Raw genomic sequence first — 14,686 nt, 5'->3', positions numbered from 1 at the left:
TCAATGTCACGCTTTTTCCAGAATAACGAATAATAGATCCTTGATTTTTTAAGTTAGTTATAGAATCTCTTAAGCAAGAATTTTTTAAATCTATCAATAAACCAAAATGTTTTAGAAAATCTGCACCGATTATAGGTTTGCTAACATTAGCTATTATAAACGTCCATTTGAAATCGCGGCGTAAATTTAAATCTAGAGAAATTACTTTGGTGCCATATGTTTTGATAGGCGAATTATTAGCTGAATATAAAACCATAGAGGGTGAGGAATTAAATGTTAGGTTTGACGAATACGGCAGCACGCAAACATCGCTTCCGCTGTCTATTAAATAATGACGTCGAGTTTTCGGATCATGTATAAAAAGACGACTAGAGCCCTGATTCCGGAAATCACATTGCGCCACATGTGATTTCTTCATTAGTTTTCCGAAAATTTACATGGTTGATTACATTTCTTTGCTTTATTTCCAAATTTTTGATGATACCAACATAGCTCAGTTTGCTCACGACGCGAAGTTTGCGAACGATATCTACCTTGCGAAAAATGGCGCGAGCGATAGCGCGGTTGACGTTCGTTAGCTGCCGTAAGTCGGCTAACTTGTTCAGTAAGTGCGGCTATTTGTCCTTTCAATTTTGCAATTTCGGATACGTCATTTTTGACTGCGTGTACCTCTTTAGATGTATTGGGGGAAATATCTAAAATCTTGTCAGCCATTAAACTCAGCTTATCTAGGTTACCCTCAGAAATGCTAATGATTGCTTGAGCTGATTCAGGGAGACGCTGAATCCATAGCGTTTTTAAAAATTCGTCCGATAATTTTTTGTCTGCGAGATTGCGCAGTAAGTGTGATGGTTTGTCATCTCCCAATACGAGCTCTGAAAGTAAAGCTTTGATCCTTTTCTGCTCCGAATCAGAAAATTCCGAAATTAGGCGAGTTTTGAGGGCGCTATACTTATCCTCTGCTGGTGGATTTAATACAATATCACTAACATGTGATAGTGTTTCCGAATTTAAGGTTGAAATGATGTGAAAATATTTTGTGCGGTCACAAACTATTCGTGAAACGGAAAATTGTGCTTCAACGTTTACGAACCATAATTCTGGAGCTTTCTCCCAAAAGGCGGGTAACTTAATTCCTACCGCATGCACTTCCGGTATTTCTACCGGCAAAGGACTATTTTCCGTAGACATTACGTTAAATAAAAACGAATGGAATATTAAAACTATCTAATTAAATAATGATATTGAAAAATTTCAAGCCCGTATGACAGAAAATCAGACAGAAAGACTAACTCCACTTACTTGCGTTTGGAAGGTATGTTGAGTATCCAAATATCCATGGGTCACCACTGAGGTGTTTTGGTATGCTGCATCCGATAAACAATAATAAATAAATGCAACATTGTAAATCACTACATAAATATATTCACATTATTTGTACATGCTTAAAAAGCATAGTTGATCGTACACATGTGTTTTTTTTTGTATCATTGATCACAGAGAGAGTAGAAGTGGAAGTGAAAGTTTATATCTCCTAAGAAAATTGCAGTTAAAGTTTTTGTTGCACGCCTTGATCTAGATGGCGCTGCACTACATTGCTATCATCCATATTACCAACTAAAATTAACTGCGCCAAAGCATTATCTTTGGAAAAACTTCTTACTTGCTTTTCATATGCAGTTCTTTCCTCACTTGTGGCACTTTCACTTAGATTTTCAGTTAATTTCCTACTTCCATTTACGATGTCCAACACTTCATTATGACGTAACAACAATTTAATTTGTCGTTTCCACTTAGACCAGTTCACTGAACCTTTTAATTTTTCTATATGAGTTTTAAACTCCATAATCAAAACTCAACAAAATACCGTCAACGCTTATCACTAAGTTAGGCCTAAGACCGATATCAGTTCACTAAGAAAGCTTATACTATACTAACAGATTAATCGCTGGGCCCATAACCTGTTAAAATTAAGTTTACAACTAAGTATAAAATAAAATATCACACAGCTAAAGAAATACTTGGTTACTATTTAATTAAAAGGACATGAACATATAACAACTGCACAGAGCAGAGAGAAGAATGTATAACAGCACTAAGTTGGTTGGTGTTGCCAACAAGAGAACCATAAACCTTTAAAAAGATTAAGATTACTCTTTTGATTTTATCACAACACAGTCTAAAAAATTATTCGGTATTCGTTATCAAGAAATGGGTATAGCTGTTGGAAATGTCTATTTTTAAAATTTGATAGCAAAAAAAATAAAGAAAGGGAAAAGTAATGAATTAAGAATTATCATTTTATGTTAAAAGCGATAATTTCGCTTCGCTTCGCTTTATTTAAAAAGAACTGGGCACCTGGGCCGCGCAGCGGCCCCTATCCCATACATCATGACATATATACATTGTGTTTAAAAACATTTTGAAATTTTGCTACATTGTGGTGGCAAAAACAAAAAACAAAAAATAAAATATATAAATTTACAGTTGATGATTTAGAGTTTACAGATTGATTATTTACATATTTGAAAATTCTATTGTAGTATTTTGTAATATAATATAATTTTTATTAGAGTTCTATTTGAAAGTTCTGAGTTTATTTAGATAATATACTGCACTGGAGTTACTAGGTGGCAGCACTTGCTACTGTTGGTTTTCAGGATTCTGGATAATCTAGATGAAGGAAGTTGATGAGGAATCTGGACACATGATGAAGAATAATCTGGATGAAGAATTGAGGAAGTTGATGAGGAATCAAGATGATGGATTGAAGACTTTGATGATTTTTTACAGTGAGAAATGCTTTGTTGTAATACTGGATGAAGAAGACGATGCAGGTTGATTTTCGGATGATTCTGGAGATTTATTGGAAAAGTGATGTCGGCTGGGGTCGAACCTGGGATCAGTGTGGTGGTAGGCGGATACTCTACCAATGAGGCTGTGATGATATATTACTATTTTTGTTGGTAATGATGAAAGGAGGCATCTGATGTATAAAAAGCTGCTATTGGTCTGAGGTGAGAATCTTTTTTGTAGTTTTCGAATGAGAGGATCTGGTTGAAATTGGCTGTTGTGCATTCTTCGGCTTTTTTGTAAAAATCTGCGTTTAATTTGTTGATATATTCAGAGAGAGGAGGGATTTTGAGGTCTTGGTGGATATTTTTATTTCGGATAAACCAGCGGGCACGGGTGATTTTTCTGAGGAGTTTATTCTGGGTTTGATTAAGTTTTTTCATTAAGTGATCTGGAATTGTTGCCCAGGCAGGAGAGGCATAGGTGAGGATAGGTCGGATCATGCTTGTATAGAGCAGTTTTCTGAGATTTAATGAGACGTTGGAATTTTGGATGAGTGGTTGTATAGAATATGCTGCTGCCATTGCTTTGTCGGTGATTTGTTTAACATGATCTGACCAGGAGAGTTTGCTATTGATGATTAAACCGAGATATTTTGCTTTCTTGACTATTGGAATAGGGGTATTAAAGAGTTTGGGTTTGTAATTTTGTTGGATTTTGATTCTTCTTTTTTGGATTATGAGGAGTTGTGATTTCTCTGCATTTACTTTGATTTTCCATTGGTTGCACCAGTTTTCGACTTCTATTAGTTGATCCTGTAGTTTAAGTAAAGCTTGATTTGGATTTCTTGATTTAATTATAATTCCTGTGTCGTCTGCATAATAGGCTGTGATACTATTGTAGTCTGCTTTGTTTATGGGGAAGTCGTGTGTATATAGAATGTATAGTATCGGACCCAGTATGCTGCCCTGGGGGACTCCAGCTGTGATTTTTCTTTGAGTTGATTTTTGATTTTGTAGGTTGACTTGAAAGGTTCTATTGGTTAAGTAGCAGGATAGTAATTTAATGATGCCGGGAGGAAAGTTTAATTGGATGAGTTTGTAGATTGTTCCGGTATGCCATACTTTGTCAAATGCCTTCGAGATGTCTATCATGAGGAAAACTATTGCTTCTTTGTTAATGAGTGCTCTGCCAATGTAGTCGATTATTCTAAGTAGCTGTTTTGTTGTGTCGAGTTTTTCACGGAATCCATATTGTTCGTCTGGTAATATTGTTAAAAGAGGTTTAATTCTATTGTATATTATTTTTTCGTAGATTTTTCCGATGATGTTCAGTAGGCTTATTGGTCGATAGTTCTCAGGGCAGCTTGGGTTTTTGTTTCCTTTGAGAATGAGTATTACTGATGCGTTTTTCCAGATGCTAGGGAAGTAGTTTAGGATGAGGCAGCTGTTGATGATATGAGTGATTTTATTAATATAGTTGGGGGGGAGTAGTTTGATCATTATATTTCTGATGCCGTCCTCTCCAGGTGCTTTTTTATTTTTTAATTTTCGGATTATATTGATGATTTCATAGTTTTCAGCTGGTTGGATGGTTTCGTTATTTGGATGGTCTTCATAAAATTTATTAACTGCTTCCACTATTGTGTTATGGTGGTTTGTATCAGAGTTTGAGTTTGGAGAGAACTGGTTTTGTAGTGAGTCGGCGAAGATTTCGGCTTTTCCTTTGATATCGTAGATGAGACTTGTTGGCCCTTTGATGGGCCTATTGATTTGTGGTTTAGTTTTGAGAGATTTAGCTATTTTCCATATTGAGTTGTCTGTTGTGCATAGTGAGGCTAGTTTATTTTTCCATAGTTGATTTTTATGAGTTTTGCTGAGCTTTTTAATCTGTTTGTTGAGTTTTTTCATTTCTTGTAGATACTCAGGGTCTGCTGTTCTTTGGTATTGTTTTCTGAGATGATTTCTTTTTCTGATGATGATTTTAATTTCTGCCGGAAGTTTATAATGGTGAGCTATTTTGGTGGTTTCTATAGTTGCTGTTTCGTATGCTGCTAAAATTTCTTGTTGAAGTTGATGAATATAGTTTTCTATTGCAGTCTCATCTACTAGGTCAGGTGGGTTATTATTGTTTGCTTTGAGGATATTCTGATATTGAGTCCAGTTTGTTTTTAATTTTGGTTTTTCAAAATGTTGAGTGGGTAGGCCGACTAGAAATTGGACAGGCAAGTGATCAGAGGATAGCTGGTTGTGGGTGTATGCAACTATTGGAGCTTGAATATTGGATATGGCAAAGTCTAGGATATCACAGGTGTTGTTGTAGTTTGAAATATATGTTGGGGTGGTTGGAGCAATGACTGTTAGGTTATTTTTTAAAACATGATTTCTTAGATGGGTTCCATTATAATTGGTTTTGTTACATCCCCAGATTGTGTGTTTACTATTGAAATCTCCAGCTACTATTGTTGGTCTGCTTGATGGAAAAAGTTGTTGAATATCTTGATCTGTAAGCTTGTTTTGAGGTGGATTATAAATGCCAGTTATTTTGATGTCTTGGTTGTGGTGATTTAGAAGTATTGAAATCTGTTCATATCCTCTGTCACTTGTTTGGTTATATGTTGTTGTTGTGAGACTGTTTTTTGCTAGTATTGCAACTCCTCCCCCTCGGTAGTTTCGGTCGCATCTGTATGTTCGGTAGTTGGCTATTGTGAAGTTGAAAGTTGGATTTAGATGGGTTTCTGTGATTATTATTATGTCCGGATTGTATTCAAGGATAAAGTTTTTAAATTCATGTTGTTTTTCTAAGATTCCATTGGCATTCCAGTTTATCATGTTGAGTATTAATTTATTTTTCATTTTAGTATTCATCCTGTTCTTCTTCTTGGTATACTATGCTTTGTACTTTTTTGAATATATTTAATCCCTGGTCTTCTCTTAAGAATCTGACTATGGTTCTTAATTCTTCTAATATTGATTTTGCTTCTTTTATTTCTGCTGTGTTTATTGCTTGGTTGTTAGATTTCAACTTATCTGCATATGAACTGAATTTGACATTGGACGGGGAGAACATGGGTTGATTTTCATTTCTTCGGGTTGATTGGTTTATGGGATGTTTGGTGCATTGCTTATAGTTGGCCGGATGAGGTCCTCCACAGTTTGCGCAGGTGGCTGGGGTGTCTCTTGTCTTTTGGCATAGGTAAGTAAGGTGCTCTTTTCCGCATTTTAGGCATTTGGGGGTGTGTCTGCATGAGGCTTGTACGTGATTAAACTGTTGGCATCTATGGCATTGTGTGTAGTCCCTCCGTCCTCTGTAGCTTGATACTGTTACAACTAAGTCCATAAATCTAGTCATGTGATATATTGCTTTGTTTTGTTCGGTTTTATCCAGGGTTATGATATGGAGTGGCAGGTTGATTGGTCCGTCTTCTGTGTATCTTTTCATCTGTTTGACCTCTTTAGCATAATATCCGTATTCTTCTAGGTTTAATCTTACTTGTTCAGATGTTATTTCTACTGGAACGCCTTTGATAACTATTTTCAGTGGTTTTTCAGTATTAAGTTGAAATGTGTGATATTTTACTTGCATCTGGTCGAGTAGGTCTATTGCTTTACGCCTGTTGTCTATTTCAAAAAAATGTAGTTTTAGTGATTCTCCAGTGTACTTTCCCTCGAATCCTGTTATTTTTTCTTTTTGTAAGGTTGATTTTAGATTTATCCAGTTGATTTTTGGGTCTTTGATTATTATTGGCGGAATTCCTCTTCTCCCACTCTTTTGGTATTGGAATTCAGCTCCTCCTTCCATCTCTTCCTCGTCGGTGACGTCATTTTTGTCGTTGTATCCGCTTCTCTCAGGTCCGTAGTTCTTGCTGGTACTTGCCTGTGGGATGATGTTTTCTGGCTGTAGAGGTTTGGTGGCTCCATCTTTTGAGATGATCTTTGCAGTGTTAAGTTTCTTGTTATTTGTTATATCTTCGTCTTCAGAGCTGGATGAATGATTTCTTTTCTGCTTTGGCGGTTGAATTGGGTTGTTTGATGGTTGTTGTTCACTTTTGTTTTTATTTGCTGTCTTCTTTTTGCTTTTTCTTGTAGATAATGTTGTTTCTTTGGCTGTATTATCTGGTATCTGGATGGGTGTTTCGGCATTTTGTTTACTAACTTTGGATAAGTGTTTATTAGTTGATTTCAGATTTTCATTTTCAGCTTGGAGTTTATCTATGGTTTCCTGTAGTTTATTCATTTCTATTTGGAACATTTCTTTCATGTCTTCCATGTCCTTTCGCTGTTGTGTTAGTTGCTGGTTTAGTAGATTGATCATTTCGGTTGCCCAGGGGGGCGGTTCACTGTTTCTGTTATCCATAATGAGTTATGAGTAAAGCACTTGTTTACGAAAATAATAAAGTAGAATTGAAATAAAGTTTTTTCATCTACCTGTTGTTCTCCAAGTACGTTTACTGTTGATGCTATTTACACAATTTGAAAACACTGTTCACAAACTTCGTGATAAGAAAATAATAAAGTTGATGAATTACATGCACTGCATATAATAAATTATAATGAAGTAACTGTTCACATAATGATAGGTATAATCCAATGGCGATGAAATAATAACACTTTGCAGTTTCGTTTTGCTGTTGTCGAAAATGTACACAAACACAATTCGAAGAAACTTTTGGCGAAGACGCCCACTTTCACTTTCAAAATAATAATAATTTGTAGTAACTTATTTATATACACATTATTCTGCTATCTGAAGTAAACAAAAACACTATTTAAACTTCACTTGGCGAAAACGCCCACTTATTCGATGCTTTCACTTAACGACGATGCTACACTCACGGAAGATGGCGCAAATGCATTAATCTCCTTCTAGTGGAGCTTCTCCGCTAAGCAGGATTGGCCGCGATAATTTCATTCTCAAAGCAAATATTTTGACATATAGTAAAAGATAATGACAAATCATAGGTTATCAGTCAAAAATATACAGCCTTAGTCCTTCCATCGCTGTCTTCATTTAGTATGTCATGATGTGATTTGTGTTGTGCATGTCATGATGTGAAACTTTGAAAGACACATAAAGTTCCTGGTTGGGTAATAATCCTTTCACACTTGACATGTTATTTATTTTATCTGCATCGATTTATTTTTCTGATACGCCACTCGTGTACTTGTGTTAAAATATTAAGTGCCTGTAGTTAAGTGTTAAATGATAATATCACTATAAACCTCACTTTTGGCACAATAACGAAAACACAATGTTTATAAGCCTCATTTCTAGCACTGGTTACAACAATTATAAATGATTATCGTACAATAATCGTGATTGATTCTCGATTATTTGTTACTGTTGCTATAGTTATACCAAATAATTGACGAAACGGGGCGCATATGCTACACATATTCCTTTTCAAAAATGATCAAAAACTACTGGGTAAAGTTACTCGAAAATGCAGATGTTTTGTTTAAAGAATTGTGCCATTTTCCTGTTCCAGAATATGTAAGCAACATAAATTTGAGATTACAAAGTCGACAATCAATGCAAAGAATATTTGCGTTGTAACGTATCAAGCTATATTAAGAAACAGCTCTTAGTTTTATTAAAAGAACATTTATTTCACATCACAACAAATACAGTAACAAATATAAAGTACCCGTAACGGGATAGTTAAATCTTTTAAAACAAACTAGAAAAAGTGCCCGTAACGGGATATATGAAAACTCACCCGTAACGGGATAGATAAAATATTATGAAACAAACTAGATAAACCCGTAACGAGCTATATGAAACCACAAATTCCACAACAAAAACTGATCTCTAAAAAATCAACAACTCTGTTGTTCTACAAAAAATCTCCGAATTTTAACGTCTGCTTTTTTTTTATCTCTTTATATGTTTATTTTATTTTATTCATGCTTTTGCTAGCCCGTTATTTTTTTAATATTTTTACTTTTATTCATGCTTTTGCTAGCCAATTATTTTTAAAATATTTTTAGACTTTACAGCGTATATGTTGCTTATAGCTAGGGCTGCAAGTTTGTCGCGGGAAAAAAGACCCCAAATTCGCGGAAAAATCGCGGGAAATTTTGATAATTACACAAATTCTAAACATAAAAAAATTTATTATATAAATGATGCAAAAGACAGAAATTGCGCGAATAATAAAAAAAGCTTAAAAATACACAACAAAAGTATTTCTTTGAATTTCAAGCAATATTAATATTTTTATTTAAATGAACAGAATTTTGGTACAAAGTATTGTACATTGTCAAATTATTCTCATTTATCCTTCGTCTTTCATCACTTAATACATTTTTATACTCAGAAAACGATCTTTCTGCGTCAAAGCTGTTTTTAGGCACCGACAAAATTCGAATTGCCACTTTTGCCAAATTAGGAGCTTTCGGTCTTTGATTTCCAAAACTCGATCAATTTTCCTTGACCAACGCGCAATTCCTTGACCGTCGCTTTGTAAGAAGTAATTGCTGTGAAAACTCAAACATTCTACATTCAAACTACTAGATACAAGTCCATACTAATTACTAGTCCCCCCCCCCTTCATCCAGAAACTGATCCATATTTAAGAAATCACAAGAAGTCGTCTAGGAAAAATTAACTGGATATGTAGAAAAGCAGTAGAAATTTCATTGCCCAGACCAATAGCATGTATAACAATTTTTCTGTCTAAGATTTGATTTATAACATTTTCCTTCTTTTGTGATTCCAATTTCTTTTGTATTCTTACTGACTTCAGGAAGGTAATTACCCTCCTTTGGTGTAGAAAGACCACCTTAGTTGACGAGATTGTGATTATCTCTTATCTCTGAACTATTTTCATGTCATTTTGCTATTGATTCACTCCCCTAAATATCTAATCAATTTTACAAGTTCAATTTAAGGTTCAGGAAAATAGAAAATTCTGTTTAATAAAAATAATAAATTTAAAAAAATCAAATTTTAAGCAATTTTCGCGCAAGTCAAAACATATTGAGAAATTCGCGGATTTTAGGAAAAAAGATGACAATTTCGCGGAAATTCGCGTCGCGACAAACCTGCAGCCCTACTTATAGCTCATTGGCGGCCGAAAAAAAACTGCTAAAAATTGATCAATAAATGAAGACCGTATTGTGATAGTGTTAAAAAGTGGGACCTTAAATTTGAAATATATGTCCCATTACATCGCAAAAAAACATCAATATTTGAAACAAAATTTCACAATTAACAAAATTACAATCTGGGCAATGAGATAATAACTTTCAACGTATCATAATTAATATCTAAACAAAATATACTAAGTTGCTTACCCATAAGTGTTCATTGTTCAAAGAAATTTCCAACCATTAAAGCTGCCTCAGCGTTAAAATAAACCAGAACTAATACCAGTCTCCAGAAATATACCAGTGTCCAGAACTTTCCCATTTTGAATATAGACCGACAAACAATTTTAATGGTAATTGTATTAATTACGAAATTGACACATTTACTCAATAAAATTATTAATCAGGCCTCCATTTTTTCCTTCTAAACAACTCCATATAAAACAATTTTACCCCTGCATTCACAGCAACACGGTAGTCCAGTAAACTAAAATTGAAAAGCAAAATTTGCATGTAGTGTAAAAAAAAAAAAAAATGAAAAAAGAACACATCTACAGCGCAAAATGGAGATGTCTACCGTCGATAAGAAAACTGAAACAAAATTATCTCTTAATTAAACTTAGTATCGCGACATCCCATAGATATAGACAAATGCCTAAAGTGCTAATGTCAAGTTTTCTTGACATTTAACTCTGGGCCTAGTTACCTTTAGTTCTTACTATAATAAAAATATAGCAACCAAAAATATTGTCAATAATCAGCAATTCTTCTCATGAAGTTCCCTCCTCCTATATCCGGGTCTTAAAATAAAAGCCACATGGGGTATCATAATTTTAATATATAATTCTAAACTTCAGATAATAAATAAATAAAAACACTATCATATATTGTGTTGTTACCACATGGATTAACAGAAATATCCCCTATTTTCAGTATAAATTTTAAACTGAATTATACATTGCACATTAATATTAAAAATGTACTACAATAATTTTAAAGTCATACGAGATTTGTGGAATAAAATGTATTAGAACACCAAAGGTGTAGAAGTGATTAAAATTCCACATGGATAAAAGAAAAAACACGAGGAAGGAAAAAATGGGCTAATTCAAGATCTTAATGGTTTTAAACCTTTAAATAAAAACCACGTGGGTTGTAACAATCATAATTTTAATAGTTATAAACCTGAAATTTAAAAACAAATCATATGATTCAGTTGTTACCAGATGCGATATGGATCAAAAGAAATATCCCGTATTCTCAGTATAAATGTTAAACAGAATAATACATTGCACATTAATGTTAAAAATATACTACAATAATTTTAATATCATATGAGGTTTGTGGAATAAAATGTATCACAACACCAAAGTCGCAAAAGTAATTAAAATTCCACACGGATTTAAAAAAAAAAGATCTCCAAGAGGGAAAAAATGGGCTAATTTAAGATCATTATCTTAATTGTTTTAAATCTTAAAATAAAAATAACAGTGTTGTAAAACCACAAGATCGGGATTTCTTGAATTATAAATTTTTCAAAATAAGAAATCTATCAAATTAATTTTATAACCCAGATTAAATAATAATTAAATCTAATATTAAAAATAATAATGAAATCTCATATATATATATATATATCAAAGTTTCACTTAATATTTAAATTTATTAAATTATCAACAAAAACCTAAAAATTGGAGCATACCAAGGGCAGCTGACTCATATGAAATGAATGAATGAAATTTTCATAGTACTACTATGTGGGAGGAGTGATGTAGGGGAGTAAGCAATTACTCCAATGTGCATGCCCAATCACTCGACCCTTGACTCGACCAAACGGACGCCACGGTGAACGTTGACATCACTGGTCTAGTAACTAGTTTGTACTCTATATCCACGCCCTCTAGTGAACTGCGGTGCTTGTTTATTGCAGCTGTACATAATTTGTTCTTTTTTTATTTGATTTATATAAGTTGTAATGATTAATAATAATTGATAACATTCAGTCTCTTTGCCAGAAAAATCTGAAATTCGCATATTTTATGACACATTTTTTTTCCAGATTTTTTTAAAGATTTATAATTCGTAAATTTTAAAATTTAAAAAAAAATACTAATATGTTTTTAAAATTTAATTCTTTATATCATTCTGAAATTCAAATATTTGAAATAAAATAAAACACACAATTTATGTACTTACAAAAAATAAATAAATAAATAAAATACAGAACATTTTAGTAAACATTCCAAGCTAGCCTGTTAGCGTACAATTAGTTTGGTAGTAAAGCGTTTTCTTGGTTTTCATTTGTGTGTAATGGAAATTCTAATTATTTTCATTCAAAAAGTTTTTCAAAGTACGATTTTACTCCTCTATTTCAATAACAAGGTACTTTGATATCTGGGTCGTGTTAAAAGTTAAAAATATAAGAAAAGTACTTCACAACATCCACTTAGATGAGAAATTGTCTGTCAAGGATGATAAAAAAATTAATGGTTAAAAAAATAATTCATTGCGATAATGAACATACAGCTGTAATGTTATTATTGTTCAGTTATCTAAAAGACTTTTTCGTGGTTTTCCTTTGCATTTAACGCAACATTTGATTTGTCTAAATTTTAATTTAATTTTAAATAATATATAGGTTACTACAAAAGCTTTTATAAGCATGATTTTACTCTGATATTTAAATTGCAAGTTAATTTGATATCTGGGTCGTGTTAAAAGTTAAGAATATAAGAAAAGTATTTCACAACATCCACTAAGATGACAATTTGTCTGTCAAGGATGATAAGAAAATTAATGGTTAAAAAAATAATTCATTGCGATAATGAACATGCAGCTGTAACGTTATTATTGTTCAGTTATCTAAAAGATTTTTTCGTGGTTTTCCTTGCATTTAACGCAACATTTGATTTGTCTAAATTTTAATTTAATTTTAAATAATATATAGGTTACTACAAAAGCTTTTATAAACATGATTTTACTCTGATATTTAAATTGCAAGTTACTTTGATATCTGGGTCGTGTTAAAAGTTAAAAATATAAGAAAAGTATTTCACAACATCCACTTAGATGAGAAATTGTCTGTCAAGGATGATAAGAAAATTAATGGTTAAAAAAATAATTCATTGCGATAATGAACATACAGCTGTAACGTTATTATTGTTCAGTTATCTAAAAGATTTTTTCGTGGTTTTCCTTACATTTAACGCAACATTTGATTTGTCTAAATTTTAATTTAATTTTAAATAATATATAGGTTACTACAAAAGCTTTTATAAACATGATTTTACTCTGATATTTAAATTGCAAGTTACTTTGATATCTGGGTCGTGTTAAAAGCTAAAAATATAAAAAAAGTATTTCACAACATCCACTAAGATGACAATTTGTCTGTCAAGGATGATAAGAAAATTAATGGTTAAAAAAATAATTCATTGCGATAATGAACATACAGCTGTAATGTTATTATTGTTCAGTTATCTAAAAGATTTTTTCGTGGTTTTCCTTTGCATTTAACGCAACATTTGATTTGTCTAAATTTTAATTTAATTTTAAATACAATATAGGTTACTACAAAAGCTTTTATAAACATGATTTTACTCTGATATTTAATTGCAAAGTACTTTGATATCTGGGTCGTGTTAAAAGTTAAGAATATAAGAAAAGTATTTCACAACATCCACTAAGATGACAATTTGTCTGTCAAGGATGATAAGAAAATTAATGGTTAAAAAAATAATTCATTGCGATATTGAACATGCAGCTGTAACGTTATATTGTTCAGTTATCTAAAAGATTTTTTCGTGGTTTTCCTTGCATTTAACGCAACATTTGATTTGTCTAAATTTTAATTTAATTTTAAATAATATATAGGTTACTACAAAAGCTTTTATAAACATGATTTTACTCTGATATTTAAATTGCAAGTTACTTTGATATCTGGGTCGTGTTAAAAGTTAAAAATATAAGAAAAGTATTTCACAACATCCACTTAGATGAGAAATTGTCTGTCAAGGATGATAAGAAAATTAATGGTTAAAAAAATAATTCATTGCGATAATGAACATACAGCTGTAACGTTATTATTGTTCAGTTATCTAAAAGATTTTTTCGTGGTTTTCCTTGCATTTAACGCAACATTTGATTTGTCTAAATTTTAATTTAATTTTAAATAATATATAGGTTACTACAAAAGCTTTTATAAACATGATTTTACTCTGATATTTAAATTGCAAGTTACTTTGATATCTGGGTCGTGTTAAAAGCTAAAAATATAAAAAAAGTATTTCACAACATCCACTAAGATGACAATTTGTCTGTCAAGGATGATAAGAAAATTAATGGTTAAAAAAATAATTCATTGCGATAATGAACATACAGCTGTAATGTTATTATTGTTCAGTTATCTAAAAGATTTTTTCGTGGTTTTCCTTTGCATTTAACGCAACATTTGATTTGTCTAAATTTTAATTTAATTTTAAATACAATATAGGTTACTACAAAAGCTTTTATAAACATGATTTTACTCTGATATTTAAATTGCAAAGTACTTTGATTTCTGGGTCGTGTTAAAAGTAAAAAGTGTTTCACAACATCAACTAATATGACAATTAGTCTCTCAAGGATGACAAAAAAAATTAATTGTTGAAAAAATAATTCATTGCGATAATGAACATTTAGCTAGAATCCTATTACCGTTCAGCAATCTAAAAGACTTTTTTGCGGTTTTTCCTTGCATGTAACGCAAAATTTGATTATTTCTATTTAGTGTCACGACGTTGCCTCGTGACAATTCTCGTGGT

The 14,686-nt window shown here is 32.1% G+C and overlaps 1 protein-coding gene across 1 annotated transcript; it reads right to left on the bottom strand.

Moving 5' to 3' along the window:
• Positions 1-417: 417 nt before the first annotated feature.
• On the bottom strand, positions 418-1,191 carry LOC147803996 (uncharacterized). The gene has a single exon (XM_087151369.1). The coding sequence runs from the start codon at positions 1,189-1,191 to the stop codon at positions 418-420; it is 774 nt and encodes a 257-aa protein (XP_087007495.1).
• Between the last annotated feature and the right edge of the window lie 13,495 nt (positions 1,192-14,686).

The sequence above is a fragment of the Parasteatoda tepidariorum genome, chromosome 9 (assembly GCF_982258835.1).
Source record: "Parasteatoda tepidariorum strain Cologne lab strain chromosome 9, Ptep-v5.0, whole genome shotgun sequence".
NCBI classification, from domain to species: Eukaryota; Metazoa; Arthropoda; class Arachnida; order Araneae; family Theridiidae; genus Parasteatoda; species Parasteatoda tepidariorum.
The sequence above is the reverse complement of the archived record's forward strand: the minus strand, read 5'-3'. Positions and strand labels throughout refer to the sequence as shown.